This window comes from Dermacentor variabilis, chromosome 6 (assembly GCF_050947875.1).
Source record: "Dermacentor variabilis isolate Ectoservices chromosome 6, ASM5094787v1, whole genome shotgun sequence".
NCBI classification, from domain to species: Eukaryota; Metazoa; Arthropoda; class Arachnida; order Ixodida; family Ixodidae; genus Dermacentor; species Dermacentor variabilis.
Window position 1 is genome coordinate 169,141,859 of NC_134573.1, and position 24,497 is coordinate 169,166,355.

Here is a 24,497-nt window from a genome sequence, read left to right on the forward strand (position 1 = left end):
CAGCTGAGACAGCTACCTTAAGAGTCTGCAAGTGATGATGAGTAAGCATTGGAGTTTCGGTGAGCATGGCACCAAAATTGTGTGACCGTTGTTCCCGACACAGCCCTTCTACAGCCACTCGCTTCGTAAGCATAGAATGCTGAAAGCAAAAGTTATGCATGTGAGAGCATGAACGCAACAGTCGGCCAACAATTTTGATGTATTTATTTCTTTTCTGGAGAGCAATTGCCTTATTCTTTTGGCATTTTCAATTCAAATTTGGGTCTTTTCAACAGAGCAATCAACTATGTCACCCGGTGCAGCAAGAAACATATTGTGTATGGCAAATGTATCGTGCAGTGAAACATCGTCTGTACGAAGGTGAAGCATACCGACAGCTGTTGAAGCAAACTTGATACGCAAGGTTCCTACCAGCGATGAACTTGAGGACCTGGTCAGCCTCGTTTTTTCTAGTTGAGTCGTTGCTATATGGTGACTGTGTTGTAGCCAATGAATCATTGAATTGACCATTTATTTGAAAAGATGGCTAATTAACCTACCAGTGGGGAAATACTAATATAGACCAGTTTTTGTCAATGTGACAAATACAGTGGCAACACCTGGGTTTCAACTCCGTGTGCTCGTTGACCCACGAACCCAATGTGTAGCGCTTCTCTCGTGGCCCTCCTCATCCCACAACCTGTCTGAATGGCGCACCTCTGACGACAAGCCCATCTGTTTCCATTGCTGCCACATCACTCGTCATTGCCGCAACCAATGGCCAACTCTGTCTCCAACATATGAGAGTGCCTATTTCCCCAGCTCTGTACCTACTTCTCCTTATGCTTCTCACCACAATCGTATATACTGCTGCTGGTGCCCCTGCTCTGAATCTTCGCTACGGCCGATTGCTGTTACCGCGACGTCGTCAGTCTCCTTAGCCCTAGCCCCGTCACTTATCAGCGTTCATGCCCCTCCATACCCGGCCGAAAAGCTAGGAACTGCAGCTTGTGCTCGTGAAGCTGCAGTGTCGACCTTGCCCTCAAATCCTCTGCTTACTTTGCCTACGAACCAGAACCTTCTTGAAATTGGCAGTAAAGACACTGCTGTCACTGTGCTGATTGACACAGGTGCACACCTCTCCATTATGAGCGTTGCCTTCCAACGATGAATTAAAAAGCTCCTTACTCCTGCAACCATATGCTCCGGGTTATGTGGAAAGGTGTAATGGTTCCAGGACTTGCATTTGGAAATGTAGTTGTTTGCTTGAATTCAGCGGTATAATCAGCACTCTATAGCAACCAAAGGTCAGTGCGATGCCTCGCACTCACAGGAAGACTACAATTGAAGCTGTGCTGGGTGATATCAACTGGACAAGTTTTGAAGTGAGGGACGCTCAGGGTAAAATTGATTTTGAAGAACGACTGAGGAATATTAAAAAGTAAATGGGTTGCGAGAGTGTTCAGGTATTTGTACAGGAAAAACATTGACTCACAGTGGAAGAAAAGAACTAGGAAGCCTACCAGCAAGTATGCAACTGGTATAAGCAACGTGGCAACAAAAAACATCAAATGCAAAGTCAGGAGGCTGAGACAATCTCCTGGGTGGTGGCAACGGAAAAGAAACCTGCTATGAGTAACTACCCAAGAGGAAAAAACAGAATTGGGAAAGAAACAATTTACGACAACTCGAAGGGAAGCTCCTTACTTTTCGAAGCGAGATCAGGATGTCTTAGAACGCATAGTTATAAAGCGAGGTACACCAAGGAAGAATAAGCTTCTGCTTACTGTGGTAAAGCTAGCGAAATGATGGAACATCTGGCCTGCGGACAGCATGGCTCACCCGCTGCTGCTGTTTGTGCAGGTTCTGCCGTGGATTTTGCATGCAACGCCCACCCCGGTATCAACGACCAACATCACCGTGATACAACCATTGATGCTTTGCGCGGGCCACGTTACAAGCAACAGCACATTCAAGGGATATCGACCACGAGGTGTGACGTCACCAGCAGCCGATCTACTTAAGGAACGACGCGACACCGACCAGATCAGAGGGCACGGCATCTGGCCTGCGGACAGCATGGCTCACCCGCTGCTGCTGTTTGTGCAGGTTCTGCCGTGGATTTTGCATGCAACGCCCACCCCGGTATCAACGACCAACATCACCGTGATACAACCATTGATGCTTTGCGCGGGCCACGTTACAAGCAACAGCACATTCAAGGGATATCGACCACGAGGTGTGACGTCACCAGCAGCCGATCTACTTAAGGAACGACGCGACACCGACCAGATCAGAGGGCACGGCATCTGGCCTGCGGACAGCATGGCTCACCCGCTGCTGCTGTTTGTGCAGGTTGGTTCCCCATCCACAGACTGCTGTTACCATAGTGACAATAGATTTTTAGTTGTCCTGCCGTGCCCTGGTAGGCTTCATTGCATTGCTATTGACTGTTGGTCCGTGCTGATGCTGTTGATGTCGGGAGACATAGAAGAAAACCCCGGGCCTAAGACAGCTGAACTGTTACAGACGATTATTGATAATCAAGCCGCGTCTGACTGCCGGTTGACTAATATCAGCAAGGATATTGGTCAACTTAATGAAAAGACTGATAGACTGACTGATTCCTTGGCAGTGATACAAGAATTGAACAAAAGAATTGAATATCTTGAGGTAACAGTTCAGCAACAGGCCAGGAAATTGACTGAATATGAAAACTATAGTCGTCGTAACAATCTGCTGGTTTTTGGTGTTTCTGAAAAAATCGGCGATTCAGAGACGGAGTTAAAGGCAGCTGTCATAGATAAAATTTTTCACGACACGCTGGGAGTTGAAGTAAAAACCGTCGAAAAAATTCATCGTATAGGGAAAAAGAACAAAGAACGACCTAGGCCAATTATTATGAAATTTTATGACAGCAGAGAAAAGCAACAAGTGCTAAAGAACTGCAATAAATTGAAAGGACAATCGGTTAGTGTAAGCAATGATTATGCAAAGGAAACGGTAGCGGTGCGAAGGAAGTTGTGGGAAAGTGCCTCTGCTGAAAGGGCGCAGGGCAAGAAAGTCTTTTTGATCGACGACAAGCTCAAAATAAATGACAAGTTATACACATGGGACAACGAGAAGAACGCACGCTCGCTCCTGAACTCCCGAGATAAGTTCAAGCAACGCACTAGAAAAGCAGGCAACTCGCATGATGGCTCTGACATCTCGGATAATTCCAGCGAATCAATGCCTGAACTCACCCCGTCATAGCTACGAATCTTATCTTTGAATGCTCGTAGCCTTTTTAACAAAGTAACCGAATTAGAATATGTATTACTGACAGAAAGTCCACACGTACTCGTCGTAAGCGAAACATGGCTAAACAACGGTGTGCCTAGTCACTGTATGGTACCCCCAAATTACCAGATGTTCAGATGGGACAGGGATACTCGTGGTGGGGGTGTTGCAATCATTGTCAAAAGATCTATAGATGCAGTAACGGTCGAGTGCACTTTGCCTGAAACAGTTTGGTGCAAAATTACTTATGCGAGTGTTACTTACCTTGTTGGTGCAGTGTATAGGCCGCCTGCCACTTCACCAGAGTTTTTGGATGACCTTAATATGTTCTTATGCACTCACTTGAACCGTACCACCAGACTAATAATGACCGGAGATTTTAATTTGCCAAGCATCAACTGGGACAGACTGATACCTGGGAACGTTGAAATTTCTAGTTCCGAAGCACTGCTGCAAATAATGTTTTCGCACAATCTTAAACAAATCGTGGAAGAAGACACGAGGGTAACACTCGAATCCCGGTCACTTTTGGACTTGGTGTTTCTCTCGGGCAGAGTGGGTGACTATACTGTGTCTGTTAAAGACGGGATATCTGACCATAAAATGGTTTCTGTGCACATTCCGGTCAGAACAAACACTCGTGGCCAACCCTTTGTACCTGTACAATTTAAGGATTATAGGCAGGCAGACGACACATCCATTCAAGATTTTCTAGAAATGTCATATAGTGAATTCGAACTTGCCTGCGATTGTGAACCAGTTGAAGATCTATGGCTACGTTTCAAGAATATCATAAAACATTGCGTTGACAGATTCATTCCAACTCGACAAAAGAAAATAAAACCACGTAACCCTTGGATTAATCGACCTATTATACACATCAAGCGCAAGATAAAGAGGCTGCGCAGGAGAAAAGACAGCTCAGCTGAGGTATCGAAATTACGAAAGAGTTTAAAAACGGCTCTGATGGAATCAAAAGAGCAATTTTTTAATAAAAAACTATGTAGCTTCGTTAAAACGGCACCTCGGAAGTTTTGGCTTTACCTTAGTGGCAACAAAGAGGAAATAAATAGAATTCAAATTAGTGACAACATAGTAACAGAAAAAACAAAAATAGCAGATCATTTCAATAACTTTTTCCAGTCTGTTTTTTCTAAACCAAGCAATGACGACTTTGACGCGTACCCGCCTTCCTCCCTCTCATGTTCGATGGAAGACCTGGTCGTGACTCAGGCCGGCGTGTTTAATCAATTGTTACTTTTGGATTCTAAAAAGGCTAGCGGGCCGGATGGGATTCCAACCCAGTTTTTAAAGCGATACGCTGAGTGGATATCATTTTTCTTGACAATAATCTTTACAAAGTCCCTACACACTAACTCGTTGCCACAAGATTGGCGGTGCGCAGTCGTAACACCTGTTTTTAAAAACGGCGACCGACTACTCGCAAATAATTATCGCCCAATTTCCCTGACAAGTATCAGCTGTAAACTATTAGAACATATCATAAGTAAACATATACTAACTTTCCTCGAGGATAACGCGTTCTTTTATCAGTATCAGCACGGATTCCGAAGAGGGCTATCTACCATAACACAGCTCATAGAAACGATACATGATTTTAGTTCAGCCATAGATGCCCAAGAACAAATAGATGTCATTTGCATAGATTTTGCAAAAGCATTTGACAAGGTTCCACACAGTAAATTACTTTTCAAGTTATACAGAGCAGGAATTAGCGAAACCATTCTTAAGTGGATTAAAGCCTATTTGAACAATCGCAGGCAGGTTGTGCATGTGGATGATTGTTTTTCTTCTACACTAGAAGTACTTTCTGGCGTTCCTCAAGGATCGGTTTTAGCTCCATTACTGTTCCTAATTTATATTAATGATATTAACGAGGTTACCGAATCTCCCGTAGAATTGAAGCTTTTTGCAGACGACTGTTTAATTTATTCTCGAATAACACAAGCTACCGACCAAATTAGAATAAACCGTGTCCTTCATTCCTTGCATCTTTGGTGCGAAAAATGGGACATGGAAATTAATTACACAAAATCAACTTTTACGCATATAACTAATAAGAAGACTGTGCAGCTATTTTCTTATAATATTGGAAAAAATAATCTAAAAAAAGTTGATACCTTCAAGTATCTAGGTGTTACAATTGCACATAATCTGCAGTGGCATAAACATATTAATAATGTGTGCTCGACAGCTTCCCAAAAACTTTACTTTCTGCGGAAGAAATTGGAACATGCAACAAAAGAAGTCAAGCTGATAGCTTACAAAACATTCATCCGCCCATCCTTGGAGTACGCTTGTGTTGTCTGGAGCCCGCACCAAAAAGTCCTAAAAGATAAACTGGAACGAATTCAAAGAATGGCCGCTCGTTTTATTTCGTCAAGATACAGAAGAAGGGATTCAGTGACGGAAATGCTGAACTCATGTGGGCTCGAGTCACTTGAAAATCGAAGGAAAAAATCAAGACTAAAGCTTTTATTTCAAATAATTCAAGGGCACTTTAAGATTAAATCAAATAGATATATTCAGCCTCCGGGAAAACGGAGCGCGAGAACAAACCACACACGATCCATCAAGCCTTACGAGTCACGTGTTGATGCTTTTCGTTTTTCTTTTTTTCCTGAGGTGATCGAAATTTGGAATGGTTTGCCTGCTGAAGTTGTCGAGCAATCGGACGTGAACAAGTTCGAACGTTCTATCGACATCTTTTGTCAGGAGCACCCAACTTGATGATTATGATATATGAATTTTGTATGTACATTGTTGTACATTGTATTCCCTCCCTGTAACGACCCTCAAGCGAGGGTCAACAGTATCAATAAAATATTACCACCGTTAATATTACCAATATTAGAATGTGAAGAAATCTATGCAGCTGTCGGCCTCCTTGAAGCCCTGGGTTCAGGGATAGCAGGGGAAAGTAAACATGTCTGCAATAAAGATTGGTAAGAGGCAAATGGAGGTTTGGTGGCAGAAAAGTAGGGAGACCACAAACAATGGAGGCATGTAAACATAGTGCTCAGTTGTGGTTTAGAAAGTTTGATGCTGGGAATTCTTTGTGTGTGTGTGTTTTTCAGAGTGCGGCTCTTGGGTGCCCATTCGCGTGTCGAGCATCGGCGTAACCAATCGAATGAGTGCAGCGGATGAAAGAACGAATGCGGAGTGCAGCAGGGGATGAAAATGTGGCGAAAGCAAAGAGCACGAGGAGGAAAGCAGAGGAGGAGGATGCAGTGGAAACATGAGGCGAAAAGTGGAGTAGGAGGGTATGGCGAAAGCGTGAGAAGAAAAGCACAGTGCCACGCAAGACACACACTGCAGTGACAATGGCTACGAGATGACACCAGAGTAACATGCGTCGTCTGGGAGGTCTGTCTGCGCCAGCTGCTGTGAATCATGCCCACACGTCGCCCATGCGCCGATTCTCGCTATCTCCCAATTAGAGAAGCAGTCGTGCCAAACTTCGCTCCGCTTGCAATATGCTGCACTAGAAAGGTCTGCGTCAGCCAATATATTGCGAAATGAAAACACATATAGCGCTGTACTCAAATTTCGCATTAGGAAGCATTGTAATTGTCGGTGATGTTTTAAAAAAAATATGCATAGGACATTAGGCAAAATAAAAACAAGAACTTCATGGCGCAACCCACCACTCCATTTCAAAGGGGACGCTCAGAGCATCCATTCATGTGTCGATAACCATACACTCTTAAAAAAGCTTGCACCCTTTGGAGCTTATGCAACAATAATTGTCGTCTGCCTTGCTTGCGTTTCCTTTCTGGAAACTATGATCTACTTTCTTGTTGAGAATACTAAGTCACGCTGATAATCGGCATGCCGTTCGCGACCTGGAAGTACCGTTCTCACAACGTTAAAGAAAGGAAATGTTTGCAAGATATATGGATAATTATCGTTGTGGGACGGACAAGATAAGCCCCAAAAGGTGCAAACATTTGAAGAGTGTAATTTGCAAAGGGGCCTGGTGAAGGGCCCTTTAATGAGGCCAGCCACAATTATTTTTCAAAGCTAGAATCATAGATAAATTCGGTTCGAACGTCCTGTTTTCGCAGCAGTAGGCAGAAGGTAGAGAAACCATCGTATCTGAAAATATTTAGTCACCTGAATGAAAGTTCCACAAGCACACAACTAGCAACATTGTTATCCATATCGGCAGATTCCTAGCCAAAAGTTGCCTCTTTTTCATAATTTTGCTGACATTAAGAAAGTAGTGTATTGACACTTCAGCACTTCCGTCTGGTTGAGGGACATAAGGAATGCAACACTAGTCCTCATATTTTCCTATGCCGCAACATTGCCAACAAAAAACTTTACACTTTCCAATTGTACACTACGCAGCATACCCCATACCCGCAATGTTTTCAGAATGTGTTTTGAGGTACGTCCACCATGCGGCGTCTGTTTCACATACAGATTTACACACAAACTATAAAATATGGAAAAGATGTAGAAATGTATTGTTCTACTATAACTACAGGGACAGTAATGTTGTATTTAAGGCTAGGGCAGGCTGTTTTAAAAGGGAGGTTATAAAAAAAGGAGGTTTGCCCAAGAAATTCTGTGTAGCATGCAAAAATACCGAGGTGACTAAGTGCATACACTCTAAAAAAAAAGTTTGCACCCATTTGGGGTTACCTTGTTCCCAAACAATCATTGTCATCTATCTTGCGTGCCTTTCCTCTCTTTAACATTGTGTGACCAGGATTTTCGAGCCACAAATGCCATGCTCATTATCTAGTGCAACTCAGCACTCTTGGCAGTAAAACTGCGAGTGCAGAGTTTTCAAGAAAGGAAATGCAAGCAGGACTGATTAACACTATTGTTTGGGGACAAGATACGCTCCTAAGGAGATGAACTTTTTTTGGAGTGAACACATATCCAAATACATACGTGAATACATATCCACCAAAGATAATTGTCATCTGTGTTGCTTGTGCTTCCTTGAAAACTCTGCGCTCGCTACTTCCCTTTAAAGAATGCTGTCATGCTGATAACGTGCATGCCATTCATGACCTGGAAGTATTGGCCACACGGCATTAAAGAAAGGGAAGGCATGCCAGACAGACAGATGATGATTATCATTTGGGGGCAAGATAAGCCCCAAAGGGTGTGCATTTTTTTAGTGCTCATCTTGATGGAATGTCAGAATACAATCCAAAAGAGGAGTTTACATGCTTTGGGGTGTATTTATGTCCCACAGCAAGAGTTATAGTGTGTCTGGTATTCCGGCATACACAAGAGCATTCGCCAAATGCTGGGCTACCAGATGCTGGTAGTGACTTCTTGTGATGCTTTAGTTATCCACAATGCCTTAAAGAGTTATTTTTGTGTTTTACAAATGTTCGTGCGCAAAAAACAAAAACACTTAAAAAGCCAATGTGTTCACGATCACGCTGCAGCCGAAATTTAACACCAGCAGTAAAGTAGGATACACTTGGTTCCTGCAATAATAACTCTCGTGCTTTCTGGTTGTGCTCTGCACCACCGTGTGACGCCACCAATTTGGCCGCTCACATTTAAGCCTCCGCTGATCCGGTAATTCACTTGCATATACCAAAATACTGGACACGCTGAAACTGTCTAATAATTGTCATCTATCTTGCATGCCTTCCCTTCAGCACTGTGCACCCGATACCTCAAGGTCACAAACAGTACGCGTGTTACAAGTGTGAGATCGCATTCTTGACAGGAAAGCAGCGAGTGCATTTTCAAGAAAGGAAACGCAAGTCGGAGGACGATCATTGTTTTGGTGACAAGATATGCTCCAGAGGTTACCAACTTTTTTTATAGTGTAGATACAATAATGTGGTCAGTCTCCGTGAAGCTTTGGTGTTTAATAACAGTAATGAATGGGTAATTATTAGTGCAGCAAACATAAGGACATGTGAAATATTTGTACTAGTGCATAAGTAGATAATGTATTAGTCTCAGAATGCTATAATTATGGATTTATAATAGACATCAAGGGGAGTTGCAGCTGTCGCATACCTAATGATAGTAAAGTTGCATATAACTTTACCCCATTCAAAGGGGAATTCACTTATCATCATCACTTGCACTAATACAGGTGATGCACAGGTTAAGCTTAAGCAACGAAAGCTGTTTTCTTTGATATGAAATGGCAAAGCTGTGTTTTGTGCAAAATTTTTGGCAATACAATGAGTCACCTTTTAAGCTTTCTTTGCCTACCTTTTTGACGTTTGGTGACAGTCATCGCTTCTTGCCTGGTACTTTTGAGATAATTTGAGACAAAGTGAAGCAGAACTGTGTGTTTGTACATAACGTGTGTCCAGACAGAATACAAATACGTAACCCATAACCATTGGGTTCCTACACAAGATGAAAATAATGAGGGAATTATATATTTCAAAGATGGCTTCAGGCATATTTGGGGTAATGGGAAGGAAGATGGGGCTAAGTGTGGCCACTATGTGAAGCTCCATAGCGAGTTACGAGTCTCTAACATTAGCCAATGGCCGGATCCACTCCTCGAACGAAATCAGCTTCTTAGGCTGGTACTTTTTCTGAAATGTCCTTAGTTCTTCATATACCAACACGCAGTGATAAACATTCAAGAGTTACCTCCAGTGTACATGCGCAGCATTCCACCTGCGAAGGCGATTGCAGTTGGTCTTCCTTCCAAAAATGTCAATAAAGACAAGTGTATACATTGTATTTCATTGCATATATTTAAACACATTAAGAAGGCTCTGCTTAACAGAGATTCCAATATGCGTGTTGGATCTGCATGGTTTTTATGTACTTGATGCAGACCAACACATTTTTTTGCTTCTTTTGTGTTTGACTGCCAAGTAAATTTGCATGTTTAAGTTTAACAATGTTTTAGCTTTAAGTTTACTAGGCATGCAAATATATGTTACACTTCAGACCAAATTACTCATAGTCATGACAGATTTTCTACATTTCAGTCCAGGACACAGAGATCAGTCAGTTTGTACTTTATTCTACCATGATACTGCTACATTAAGTATCTCTGGGATCACAATCATTTGGCGATGACAATCACAGATACCATGATAATACTTCAATGTATGAGCACATTAAGCGACTAGGGCCAATAACCATGACAATTTTACTTCAGTTAAATCACACGACTCAGTGATAGCATGCTGCATCACAACTTTCTTTTTTTCATTTCAAGAATAACACATTCTTCATCTATAAGCAGCAGCATCATTTTTTTATGTTCACTGTGGTCCCATTTCGTTCAGGAAGACTCAGTCATGAGATACTTTGTGTACATGTACCTACATAACATTTGCTCTGTTTGCATAAACAAAAGCTGGACTTGGAACATAAAGCTTCTAATGCAAAAGGAACATTACGAGAACAAAAAAAAAAAGAAGCAGATCGTGATGCAGATAGGTAAAAATGTTAAAATGTTGCAGGTTCATTAGAAGTGCACACAGGAACATGTAAAGAAATGCAATTATCAGACAGGCAGCTCGAAACACTGAATAAGTTGTAAAGCAATAAACAGTGAAAGGTTCAGACAGCAACGCATTAGTACAACTAGCTTAGGATGCAAAGCTCTTGCTGCAAGCAAATGATGTGACTACAAAGCAGACAAATGCTTACAGCCTAGAAACATGTAGCCTTTGCCAATATTTTAGCAGCCACACTGGAAATGACAAGATGTCTTGCCACGAAATTGGGCAGGGCCTTTGTATCACACCTTGTGCTCCAACACACAGGCCAGTGGGGAGCACTCACCTTCTCAACACCCAGAAATTTGCCATGGTAAATCTTTATGAGAATTCCAACATGCAGGCTTGCAAAACATCTGATGATGTGTGCAGTGGCACAATGACACTGCAGTAACTACAGAGACACCGGGAAGCACTGTTTTCACACTGATGTTTGGATCAGGATTCAAGGCAATTAACAGGTGCAGCCATTGAAAACAGCCATGTAGTAATTATGGTTTAATGTTTAATTATGGGGTTTATGGGTTCAAGATAGAGCGAAGAACTCCCATCTCTGAAAAATTTTGACCATGTGGGGCTCTTTAACCCTTAACATTTAGGTTGTATTAGAGCAGCCAGTACCAATGTTGTCAAAGGTAAGCTGTAGTCACCTAGACTTTGGTTTTAAGCTTTGCCCGCCAGTCACACACCCATCAACTCATTTCATGCCACGCAGCTGAATTTAAGCACTCGTACATTTTCCTTAATGCTCTATGTTCCTTTCATTATAATCTGTTCAGACAATCGTACTTGAGACATATGAAATATGCTGTACAAGAGCCCTTGTTTCAGATTAGGCATATTTCATTAACTTTTTTAGACTATATAAAACATAAACTGGCAATACAATACAGTTCTCAAGTTGGCACACCATCCTTGAAAACTTTGATAGAACAGAACCATCCCCCCATTCTACACATATCTTTCCCTTTCTTTTTTGTTATTCTGGGAAAGCTTAGGAATTGAAGAGTAATGTGAACTGAAGTCCTGGTACACAAATAGTTTGCATCCACACCACCCCTATTTAAACACAGTCACTGTAGCCACGAATCAAACCCACAACCTCCTTCTTCAGCTACAGAAATACAAGTGTGACAGTAGTTTAGTGCATGTTAAAACAGAAAGTGAGAAAATGCTTTTAGTGCATCATAATAGATAATATCAGCTAAAATACACAAGTGACTGTGCTAGACTGTGAAACAGTTAAATGTCAAAACTACTTGCCAGAACAAGGCTAGGTTTGGATAAAAGACACTAAGTTTTTTGCTAATTTCGAAGTTGACTTCAATCGCACACTCAACTGACTTAATCACACATTTCAACTGAAAGACCAGCCCTTCGTTGAACACTGTAAAACACCATTATCTTAGCTTTCCATTGTTTATATGATGAACAGGGAGCCAAGGTTACATAGCGAAATTCAAAAATAAAGGCACACTCTTATAACATTTAGTACACATAAAATTTATCCTATTTAGCTGTACAAGTGACAACTGGTCCTAAAAAAAAAAGTTTTTTTCCTTTTTGTTTTCTCCCAAATTAGTTGGATGAAATTTTGTAATGGCTGTACCATCAAGATCTCCGAGTGTGCAAACTTGTGGAAGTGTATCATTTAGAGATGCCTCAAGTGCATTCGTTTCCCCTTTGCATTTTATAGAGTCCTTCATCTGACAAAGGCTGGGCAAAACCTATTTTGGCAATATGTTTAAACACATGACATCACAGTTTTTCTTTTTTCCTTTATCTGTTAGTTTTCAACTTTTTCTAGTCTCCGTTGTCTCCTTAGGGCATGCTAGCATGTTTTTCATGTTGCGTGAGCACTTTCCATCAATAAAGCCCTGTCAAACTTCAGTGCATGTCCTGTTAATCCTTCTCCATCCCTGTTTTATGCTTCTCACAATTGTGGACAGGTCAGCCCTGTCTGCCAACTACATAATCACCACACTACTACAGCTCCTGAAAAGTATAGTCAATAGAGAGTTTTAAGATTAGGGGGACACTAGCGGTTGGGGCCCCCTAGTGCTTGGGGCCCCAAACGCTAGCATCCCCCTAATTCAACTCTCGTCATTTGAGAAGTAAGCCACAAAATCACACAAGCAATTTTGTTATCATTTCAGTTTCTGTACTTTTTGTCGAAAAAAAGGGCGAAGGTGAGAGTATCACAACGCTGCAATCCCAGGAGCAGAAGGATGTTTCGGTTCAGTCTGCAGTTAAACCCCATCAAAATTATTCAGTGTTGTTCCAGATACCAAACAAATAAGACAGTACAGTTGTACATCTTACCCAACTGCACATTGTCTTTCTGGTAGCTGGATGCTCAATAAATTTTGTACAGATACTACTACGCTGCTCCCCTGTCACTCTATTTGTTCAGATATGCACAACTTCCAGCAAATGACAATGAAACAAAGAAAGAGACACTAGTATGCCATCCCATTGTCATGTGCTGTCTTTCTCCCATTGTCACGTCTTCAATTTATTAATCATGAACCACCTAGCCTGACAGTCTATTCTATTGGATTTCACACCAACCCCACCACAAGCAGTAAAGTATTACCAATGTAAAAAAAAAAAAAGAATGAAGCTATTTCATCAATTACCACTTCCTTTATTCCGTTATTTCAAAAAGACACACTAAATTTTCTAAGAGTGTTCCTTTCTGCATGAATTTCATGCAAGCAAACACTTAGCATAAGCTGTAAAGCAGACGGATCAAAGCCTTCTTGTACAGCCATGATTTCATGAAAGTTTAATTCGTCCAGCAATGGTATACTGGGTTGTCCAATACTCAAAGAAACACCTCGCTATTATTTCTTAAGTGCTCATGGCAGCTTAACTTAGAAAATCCCGCAGACTAAATTCCATTCATAGGTGTCAGCTCTAAGTGTCATGGTTGGTTACCTTCTTCCTCATAGAAAAGAAAAAACGTCAAAGTTGTATTGGTTAGAAAAATAATATTTTTCTAAGAACAATGCTTATTTTAAGAACAGACAACCTTGTACAAGCTTATTGGGACCCTCATAGCAACTACTGCAAGACAGTGTTGTCACATATATTTAAGAGAATAATTGTAAGACGCTAATGGTACATTTGGCTGGTTCCTACCATGCTCCGGCTCAGTTCGCAGCAATGTGAAGCCTTGTTGAAATTGGAGGCTGAGAATTGCTGCCCGTGCCGAATGTTACTGTTCCCCATGCGATTGGAGGAGCCGCGTGATGGGAACTCTGTTGGGTATTGGTCGCACTCACAGCTCGAAGGTGAGAGCACCTTCGAGCGCTCTAAATGAACCTGACGATTGTGTTCCGCGTGCTCAATTTAGAACAGTCCTACGTAAAGTGTACTGCCAAAGGACTAGTAAGTGACCAGTCGAATGTATCACAAACGTTTAGGCACCCAGACTCTCGGGCAATTATAAAGGCTGATGTAAACTGCACTATGTACAAACCTGTACTTACCACCTACCTCCCCACATCCCCATACTATTTCTTTTCTTATATAGGAGCCCAAGTAGAAATGGGCAAGAGCTAAGTGGCTATGAACCTGAACAAATTTGTACATCAGGTTTAAATGACTGGTTTCAATGACAGCATATTCAGTGTATCACTGTCCTGCTGTCTAAGCAGAACCATGCTGCTTACGAGATCATTTGTATGATAAACAAAACCTTCGGGTCATGCTCATTAAATGCACGAAAAGGGCACTACTGCATCCTGAAACAAAAAAAAAGAAGCTTGAAATACTGTGTAAAAGGAAATAACAAAACAAAGTTCTTTGAACAAATGGTTATGTAGCCTATTTGCACTCATTAAGGAGATTGTCAAACAATATATCATGACCCTGTTGCTTGTAATGTGGCAGATGAGTAACTGCCAAACGATATCCAGCTCGAAAGAGTAGCATTCAGCATGTCATAAAAAAAAAGGGCGCCGTTTTTCAATTTGCTATCTCTAACATATATGAAGTATGATGCTGGAAACACACAACATGATAGTTATAAGCAACTGCACACCGTCTGCCACTTCTTGCATTGCTGCAGCTTTTGCACTGATTTGAAGTTAAGATTTTTGGCTGATGCCTGAACGTTGTACTCTTGCTGAATTCTATTAGGCCAGAATGAGCTCTCTGAATGTGAGGCATAATCTTCCAAGGCATACAATCAGTTACCAGTGCCCTTTAAGAAGAAGAAACCTGAGCAAAGAAGTCTGTGGCACAAATATAAATGCAAGGTCATATGACTCTTCCTCACAGCCCACTGTCTTTACACTTGACATGAAGCATTACATCAAGTGCCCTTTACAGGAGAAATTGTTCTACTCAAGTGCCAACTTTGCCAATCTTGAATATCTTTTACAAGACTTGCCAAAAATTGGAGAACTTGAAGAATATGAAGCATCAAGTTGACAACTGGGTAACTACATTGAAAACACATATTACAATATTGTAAACTGCATCTAAACTGGACAAAATTGGTGTTATTATACACTGCTCAGAAATGTTCTATAGGTTCGCGCATGAGACCTTCATAAAACTCAGGTAAACAGCATGACATATTCGTGAAAGCTGCAGACAAATATATTTGCCTGCTTTACACAATTTAACATTTGTTATCAGTGAGGAGTTCCAAAGTTCTAAACTTGATGCTACTTTCTAAATTTTGAAATTTTTGAAAAATCTTGCAACCGATTCAAGGCCCTAACCCTTACTATAGTTCCAACGATTGGTTGAATTTACTTTTATTTCTCAAATGAGTAAAGTAACTCAAATAGACTCTGGATCTGCCAAACAAGCATTTTTGAATTTCTCATGTTGCTTTCACATTGAAATCAGAAGTGGCTCCGATATCCCAATAAGTACACTGTCTTCTGCAATAACCACAAAACTTTTTCTTCTAAAATTCACAGGCAACATTACTTAGCAGGGAGACCCTTCGCAATACTGACACTACTGAGATTTAACGATGCTTCATGAAAGCATCATTAATAAATTGATAGGGAGGAAATAACTAAAGACAAGGAAACATACAACAATTCCTTTTAACTGGTAGGCTTTAGCAAAGGGAGGAAACTTCGCCATGTCCACAAAGGTTGAGTTTCAGGAACAATGTCAAAGTAAATGCTCTAGACATTGTTCAAAAGAACTGATGACTCCCGACAACCACCAACGATACTTTAACACTGTTAGAAGACTGCTAAAATACAGACGAAGCGACTAGTCACAGAGAAACAGATAAGGAGTTTCCTAAAGATGTGTGGCTATTAACAAAAGACTCAGCTTCACCATGTCATTGTGAGCCGAGCTTTAGAAAATGTCACAAAGGAAATATCCCGAACACAAAGGCAACATACCAACAACCGCTGCACTTGGCGAACGACAACATCGTTCCAACACAACGAAAGGCTTTAAAAACTCGGGTCGATCAAGGACAACACGTGAGCAATGTCTCTTCATAAATCAACAAGACCAAGATAGGGTAGGCTTCGTTCATTATAAACTCTTTCATATTGTCACAGCGGTGGTGCATTGGCTTTAGATGTGGCAATTTTATCCTGCAAATTTAGTCTCTAACGGCAGCTCTCAAATTTTACCATTATAATGGCCCAGAAAGTGATAACAGAAAAATATGCCAGCATAAAGTAGCAGAAAATTTCAAGTGCATTGACAAGATTTCAATAAAACCTCGATTGTCCTGCCCACATTATCAAGCCTCAAGCACCACCTGCCTACCATGCACAATGCTGACACCTAAAACAGGGAGCATCATTGACAGCAAGAACCCCTGGTAGGCATGCCTGGCTTCACTGAGCCTCCACATGGTCATGATCGGGCAGTCCGAATCATACTGCAGTCGTCGAAGTAGACCTTCTCAAGTTTGTCAATTGACTTCGGATCCAGGTCTACAACAGCCAGGGAGAAGAGATAGGCCTGTCCGTAGCTGTCTTCCACAACAGAGTCCTCCTCCTGCCAGGTGTGAACCTTAGCCCTGCAGAACATGCGTCCCACGAGAGGCAATGAGGTTGAGGGGATGTGAACAGTAAAATTAAAACTAAATCGTGGGGTTTAGTGTACCGGAGCTGCACACTTGGCTAATTTCAGTGACCTGGCACTCCTTAATGTGCACCTATAGCACAGCACATGAACATTCTTGCAATTTGCCCCTATTGGAATATTGCTGCTGTGATTGAGAATTAATTAAACATGCGACCTCATGCTCGGCAGCACAGAGCCATTGCCACTCAGCCACTGCGACAACTTGGACAGAAACAGGGCAAAAAAAAGAAAGAGAGAAAGAAAGAAACCTTCAGGCAGTCGAAGGACCCCTAAATGATGCCACTGACTTTGCGTTCATTTAACACCACAGCCCCTCTATATTTACATACACACCACATCTCTACATGCTATATTTTAACACTCATTATTTGCACTAAAGGACTCCCAGACTCCGATGACTCTCTGATACCCCTAACTCACATATTGAAAGCAACAATAATGCGAGCGAAAATATGGCAACTCTCTATATATTTACACTTCACAATACCACCTTTTACTGAAATACATACAGGCTTTGAATATATATATATAGTTAATGTATTCCTTGTTCTACTCACAAATCTATTCCCAATTTCTTTTGTTTCATAATGAATTGAAAATTACACAACCTGTTTTGTATCTCTCATTTCTTGTCATGATAACTGCCTATTTTTATATTGAAGTAGTGGAGGTGCCGATTTCCATATGTTCTCTTCACATTTACTTTACCCGTAGCTCTGAAGTTCTCCTAGTACACGTGTGCGTGAGTAAATGTGGGCACAAGTGCACCCCACCCCCACCTCACCGCATCATGCAACGCCCTATGTATGGTCTGTGAAGTACTCTAAATAAAATAATTATAATAATAAACTGGACATAAAACCGACCACAAATGCCAGTATAGATAAGCCACATGTTTTAGACAAATGGCAAAGTGCTACCAACAAAAAGAGCAGACTACAGTGTTGACGCTTTTCTTTTTTACTGTACTCTGCTTTGAACAACGATCTTTGCCAGTCAACAACTCAAATCTTGACCGTGAGTATCAATCTCATTTTCAGGGACAATTCACACTCTTAGAAAGTCTAAACTCTTTTGCTCAAGTGAACTGTGGATACGGCGCACCCTTATCTTTAGACATAACACTCTGCAATTTGTCCAGAAAATTTCAACGAAAAGACCGCTCAGACAGAAGAAGGACTCGATTTCTTCATCTTCACATTCTTCGCTACGACTTGCGGCGACAAACCCGCGCACAACAAAATTGCTGAACAAAAAAGCAGCACTGCCAGAAATTATAGATGTGGTGACAAAGTACATGCACATGTGTTGTAAGCAATTGCAGAAAGATTCCTTCTAACGAAACCAAGAAACTTTCCCCGTAGAAATTGTTGCAGAAACCATCGAAGATGATCGTCAAAGTAAGTGAATAGCTTATGCAGACCACAACAATCAATCTGGAGCTACCAAATCATCTCAACAAGAGATGGCATGCGGTCTTCAGTGATAAAAATGCCCCGCAACGGCACTATCGGCCCAGGCAGCAGAGAAATGTGGCCCCAGTGCCACCACCAATATCAGCATCAAAACCTTCAGGTGCCACAAAGTTCTTGCATGGCAGAATGTGCATCTCAAGGAGCTAGGTGGCATTCAGTGAAGAACGCAGTCCGCAACTTGGTTGCACAAGAGCATATGCCCTTTGCATCAGCACCTTTACATCAGCGCATTTGCATTGGCTGCAAAAGGCCGACAACGAAAATGGGCAAAACAGCCAAAGAAAGCTATTTGCTTTAAAATTTAATAAGTGGAAAATAAAGGCTCCAGACTCTGTTCATGCCCACAGGCTACCGAATGTTCAGCACAGACGCCCACCTTTGAAATGTAGATTATACAGATATATCACATAATATCCAATGCATTAAACACACTATAATAATGACACGTGTACTTATCTTTATCGGGCAACCACGTTTCGCCGCTTAACAACTGTAATCCCACAGCGAGGGACGCGCCTGCATGTATCCGACGTTTCTGGAAAGTTATCGACGCTTCTATCCGCGTGTCTGTTGTCGCCGAACCTTGTGTTATCAGATTTCATCGCGTGACACGAATGGTGTAGAACTTTGTGGAAGGCACGCGGGTCCGAACGATTAGTCTGGAACATTCGACGATTGATGTATGAAGCCGACGCGCTTGACCCGTTGATCAGTTTTCCGACGATCGCCGACCGTGTTCGCCGCTATCGTTGTGCTATAAGTGTAGCCTGTTTTTGTGGGCACAGGTTCGCCCAATAAAAGCTAGTTTTGCATTCCACCGTATTCCTTCTTTCTTCACCGTCACTACCACGTGACATCTGGTGGAGGTGCTTTTCGTCCATGTACAGGACGCCCCCGACAAGCCGTGATCCCAGCCCAGACCGCAAACAGAACACCAACATAGTCCCGGACCACCGAGCAAGCCGCCGTCTTCAACAGCTGCCCCCGGAGCACGGACTTTTACCTGAGAAGACCAAGAAGATTGTGGCCAAGGCAACCGCAATGGCAGCCCCAGCGTCCCCCATCGTGCTGCAGCAGCCGAGGGAACCACCGACGTTCCGCGGTTCCACATTTGAGGACCCGGAAACCTGGCTGGAAACGTATGAGAGGGTCGCTACGTTTAACAACTGGGCAAGCGACGACAAGCTACGCCATGTCTATTTCGCACTGGAGGACGCCGCCAAGACGTGGTTCGAGAATCGAGAAGCCACCTTGACGACGTGGGACCTCTTCCGAAGCGGCTTCCTGCAAACATTTCAAAGCGTCCTGCGAAAAGAGCGAGCCCAAGCTCTACTGGAGACAAGAGCGCAGCTGCCGAATGAGACGATCGCGATTTTCACTGAGGAAATGAGCCGTCTGTTCCGCCACGCCGACCCAGAAATGTCCGAGGAGAAGAAAGTACGTCTACTGATGCGTGGTGTAAAGGAGGAACTTTTCGCCGGTATGGTAAGAAGCCCACCGAAGACCGTCGACGAGTTTCTTCGTGAGGCGACGAGCATCGAGAAAACACTGGAATTGCGGAACCGGCAATTTGACCGACGCACCAAGCCAACAAGCTACTCCGGAATTCAATCACTGGCCACGGACGATTTATGCGAGACCATCAGGGCCATCGTGTGCGAAGAACTGCGCAAGGTCTTGCCATCGTCGCAGCCTCAAGTGGCCTCGATCGCCGACATCGTGAAAGAAGAGGTGCACCGATCGCTAGGAGTTCCTGAGGTGCAACCACAATTACCGCAGCCCCAGCCAGAAGCGATGACTTACGCCCCCGTCGCACGCCGTCAAGCGCCTGTAACGCCGCAATTCCGTCGTCCACCGCCGCCGCCGCCAGCACGCCCACCCGTCGCCCAGCGCACCTACGCGAGGAAGACGGACATTTGGCGCGCCCCCGACCACCGCCCGCTCTGCTACCACTGCGGCGAAGCCGGCCACGTGTACCGCCGATGCCCATACCGCGACCTGGGATTGCGAGGCTTCGCCGTGAACGCACAACGCCCGAGGGAAGGTGAACGCCCCCGTGACATCGCCGACTACCTCGCCGCTACTCAGTGGAGCCCTCGACGACCGTCCTGTTCGCCGTCACCAGGCCGCTACCTGTCGCCGCAGCACCGACCATACACTGGCCCAGCCCGGGGCCGGTCAGCGAGCCCATATCCGGAAAACTAAAAGCAGCAACCGATGGAGGTGCGGTTGCTGTTCGTCGAACTGACGAAGATCCTCCGCCGCCGCCGAAGACTACGAAGAAACGATCTCGAAGACATAACAACGACACGCCGCTGTTCCGACGAAGTCAGGAAGGCAAGACTACACCGACGAAAGACGACTTGACGAAGCGACGTTCCAGCTTCAGTTCAACACGACGCAGCCGTGATCCGACGCCACGACCTAACTGCAACGCCAGACAAAGAACCACCGACCTTGACGTGCTTCTCGACGGCCACGCAGTCACTGCCTTAGTCGACACAGGGGCCGATTACTCCGTAATGAGTGGACACATCGCCGCCCAGTTGAAAAAGGTTAAGACTGCATGGGAGGGCCCCCAAATTCGGACCGCTGGAGGGCACCTCATTATGCCGACTGGAATCTGCACGGCAAGAATTACCATTCATGACCGGACTTACCCTGCCACTTTCGTTATCCTGCAACAGTGTTCACGAGACGTCATTCTCGGCATGGACTTCCTGAACCAACACGGCGCAATCATCGACCTGAAGTCGCAGTCAATAACGCTGTCGGAAGATCAAGCGATACCATCGGAGAGCCCTTGTAGTCACCACGCCTTGAGTGTGCTCGAAGATCAAGTGAGCAACCCGCCTCGCTCCAGCATCGTTATTTCGGTCGGCACCGAAACACCCGCTGACGTAGAAGGCGTCATCGAAGGCGACCAACGTCTACTACTCGACGGTGAAATTTGCGTCGCAAGAGGGATCGCTCGACTGCACGGAGGAAACATGAGAGTGTTGCTGACAAACTTCAGCCAGGAGTTCAAGCACATCAACAAGGGCACGACGATCGCATTCATCGAGGAAATACAGGACACCAGCGATGCCTTTGTCCTCTCGGATTCTGTTGCATTTACCCCGACGACCGTAGTTCCCGAGCCAGACTTCAACATAAATCCAAGTCTCCCCATGATTAAGCAGCAACAGCTCAGAAGTCTGCTTCGACGATACAAAGACTGCTTTTTGACGTCATCAAGGATTCGACAAACACCAGTTGCAAAGCATCGCATAATCACCGAAGAGAGCGCTCGACCACTATGCCAGAGCCCTTACCGAGTTTCGACGCGAGAACGCGAAGCTATAAGACAACAAGTCGACGAAATGCTGCGCGACGACATCATCCAGCCGTCGAAAAGCCCGTGGGCGTCTCCAGTTGTTTTAGTGAAGAAAAAGGACGGAACCCTACGTTTCTGCGTCGATTATCGTCGACTGAACAAAATCACGAAGAAAGACATATACCCCCTCCCACGGATAGACGACGCATTAGATCGGCTCTGCAATGCTAAATACTTCTCATCGATGGACCTCAAGTCTGGTTACTGGCAAATAGAAGTAGACGAAAGGGATCGCGAAAAGACCGCCTTCATCACGCCAGACGGCCTCTATGAATTCAAGGTTATGCCATTTGGACTGTGCTCGGCGCCTGCAACGTTCCAGCGCGTGATGGACATGGTTTTAGCAGGATTGAAGTGGCAGACCTGTCTTGTTTACTTGGATGACGTCGTCGTCTTCGCCGGAAATTTCGACGATCACCTTAAGCGGCTTGCGACAGTATTAGAGGCCATCAAGTCATCAGGGCTCACCCTGAAGCCGGAAAAGTGTCGCTTTGCTTACGATGAGCTTCTATTCCTAGGCCATGTCATCAGCAAATCTGGAGTGCGCCCCGACCCGCAGAAGACAGCTGCTATCGCAAAGTTCCCGCAGCCAATCGTCAAGAAGGCAGTGCGCAGATTCCTTGGCATGTGTGCCTACTATAGGCGCTTTGTCAAGGACTTTTCGCGCATCGCGGAGCCGCTAATACATCTAACGAAATCTGATGTCGAGTTCAATTGGGAAACGCCGCAGGCCGACGCATTTCAAGAACTCAAACGACGCATGCAGTCGCCGCCGGTACTTGCACACTTCGACGAGGACGCCGATACTGAAATCCACACTGACGCCAGTAGCCTAGGCCTCGGTGCCGTCCTAGTCCAGAGGAAAGAAGGACTTGAACGGGTGATATCGTATGCTAGCCGGTCGCTGTCAAAAGCGGAAAGCAATTATTCTACGACTGAAAAGGAATGCCTCGCCATTCAAAGTCGTCAGCGACCACCACGCGTTGTGTTGGCTAGCTAACTTAAAGGACCCTTCAGGACGGCTGGCGCGGTGGAGCCTCAGACTACAAGAATATGACGTAACGGTAATATACAAGTCCGGAAGAAAACACTCCGACGCCGACTGCTTATCACGCGCCCCAATCGATCCCCCGCCGCAAGACGACGTGGACGACGACGCCTTCCTTGGGATAATAAGCGCGGAAGACTTCACTAAACAGCAACGAGCAGACCCGGAGCTAAAAGGCCTCGTCGAGTATTTGAAAGGGAACACCGACGTTGTCCCTAGGGCATTTAAGCGCGTGTTGTCTTCGTTCACGCTACGAAACAACCTGCTCGTGAAGAAGAACTTCTCACCAGTCCACGCCAGCTACCTTCTTGTGGTGCCGTCAGCGCTCCGTCCAGAAATACTGCATGCCCTACACGACGATCCAACCGCTGGGCACCTCGGATTCTCCCGGACGCTGTCGAGGATACAGGAAAAGTATTACTGGCCGCGTCTGACCACCGACGTCGCCCGTTACGTCAAGACATGCAGAGACTGTCAACGACGCAAGACACCACCGACAAGGCCAGCAGGATTGCTACAGCCGATCGAACCCCCTCGCCGACCATTCCAGCAGATTGGGATGGATTTGTTGGGGCCGTTTCCAATATCAACATCCGGGAATAAGTGGATCGTCGTGGCGACGGACTATCTCACCCGTTTTGCTGAAACTAAAGCTCTACCAAAAGGCAGCGCAGCCGAAGTGGCGAAATTTTTCGTGGAGAACATCCTGCTGCGACATGGTGCCCCAGAAGTCCTCATCACCGACAGAGGAACGGCTTTTACAGCAGAGCTCACCCAAGCCATTCTGCAGTACAGCCAGACAAGCCACAGGAGGACAACTGCCTACCATCCGCAGACGAATGGTCTCACGGAGCGCCTGAACAAGACCCTCGCCGACATGCTAGCAATGTACGTCGACGTCAAGCACAAGACGTGGGACGCGGTCCTGCCGTATGTCACCTTCGCCTACAACACGGCGGTGCAAGAAACAACACAGATCACGCCATTCAAGTTGGTTTACGGCAGGAACCCGACGACGACGCTCGACGCCATGCTGCCGCACGTCACTGACGAGGAGAATCTTGACGTCGCTACCTATCTCCAGCGCGCCGAAGAAGCCCGACAGCTCGCCCGCCTACGGATCAAGACCCAGCAGCGTACCGACAGCCGACACTACAACCTCCGACGACGCTTCGTCGAGTACCAGCCCGGCGACCGTGTTTGGGTATGGACCCCGATACGCCGGCGAGGACTCAGTGAGAAGCTGCTGCGACGCTATTTCGGACCCTACAAGGTCATCCGACGTATTGGCGCACTAGACTATGAGGTCGTGCCAGACGGCATTTCGCACTCACAGCGGCGCCGCGCACGATCTGAAGTGGTCCACGTGGTGCGCCTTAAACCATTTTACGGACGCTGATGAACTTCCTTTAGTTTGTTGTTTTCTTTGCTACGAGTGCTTTTCTTTGTTACTTTCGTTTGTTTACAGCATCGGGTCGATGCTTTTTAAGAGGGGGGTAATGACACGTGTACTTATCTTTATCGGGCAACCACGTTTCGCCGCTTAACAACTGTAATCCCACAGCGAGGGACGCGCCTGCATGTATCCGATGTTTCTGGAAAGTTATCGACGCTTCTATCCGCGTGTCTGTTGTCGCCGAACCTTGTGTTATCAGATTTCATCGCGTGACACGAATGGTGTAGAACTTTGTGGAAGGCACGCGGGTCCGAACGATTAGTCTGGAACATTCGACGATTGATGTATAAAGCCGACGTGCTTGACCCGT

At 44.7% G+C, this 24,497-nt stretch overlaps 1 protein-coding gene across 1 annotated transcript in view; it reads right to left on the reverse strand.

Annotated features, from left to right (window-relative positions):
- Nucleotides 1-10,241: 10,241 nt before the first annotated feature.
- Nucleotides 10,242-24,497, reverse strand: part of Ipk1 (Inositol phosphate kinase 1) — a 38,084-nt gene continuing 23,828 nt past the window's right edge. The window contains exon 14 of the mRNA XM_075696685.1: nt 10,242-16,764. Within this exon, the coding sequence (XP_075552800.1) occupies nt 16,599-16,764 (166 nt within the window). The 3' untranslated portion in view covers nt 10,242-16,598. The remainder of the gene's footprint in view (nt 16,765-24,497) is intronic.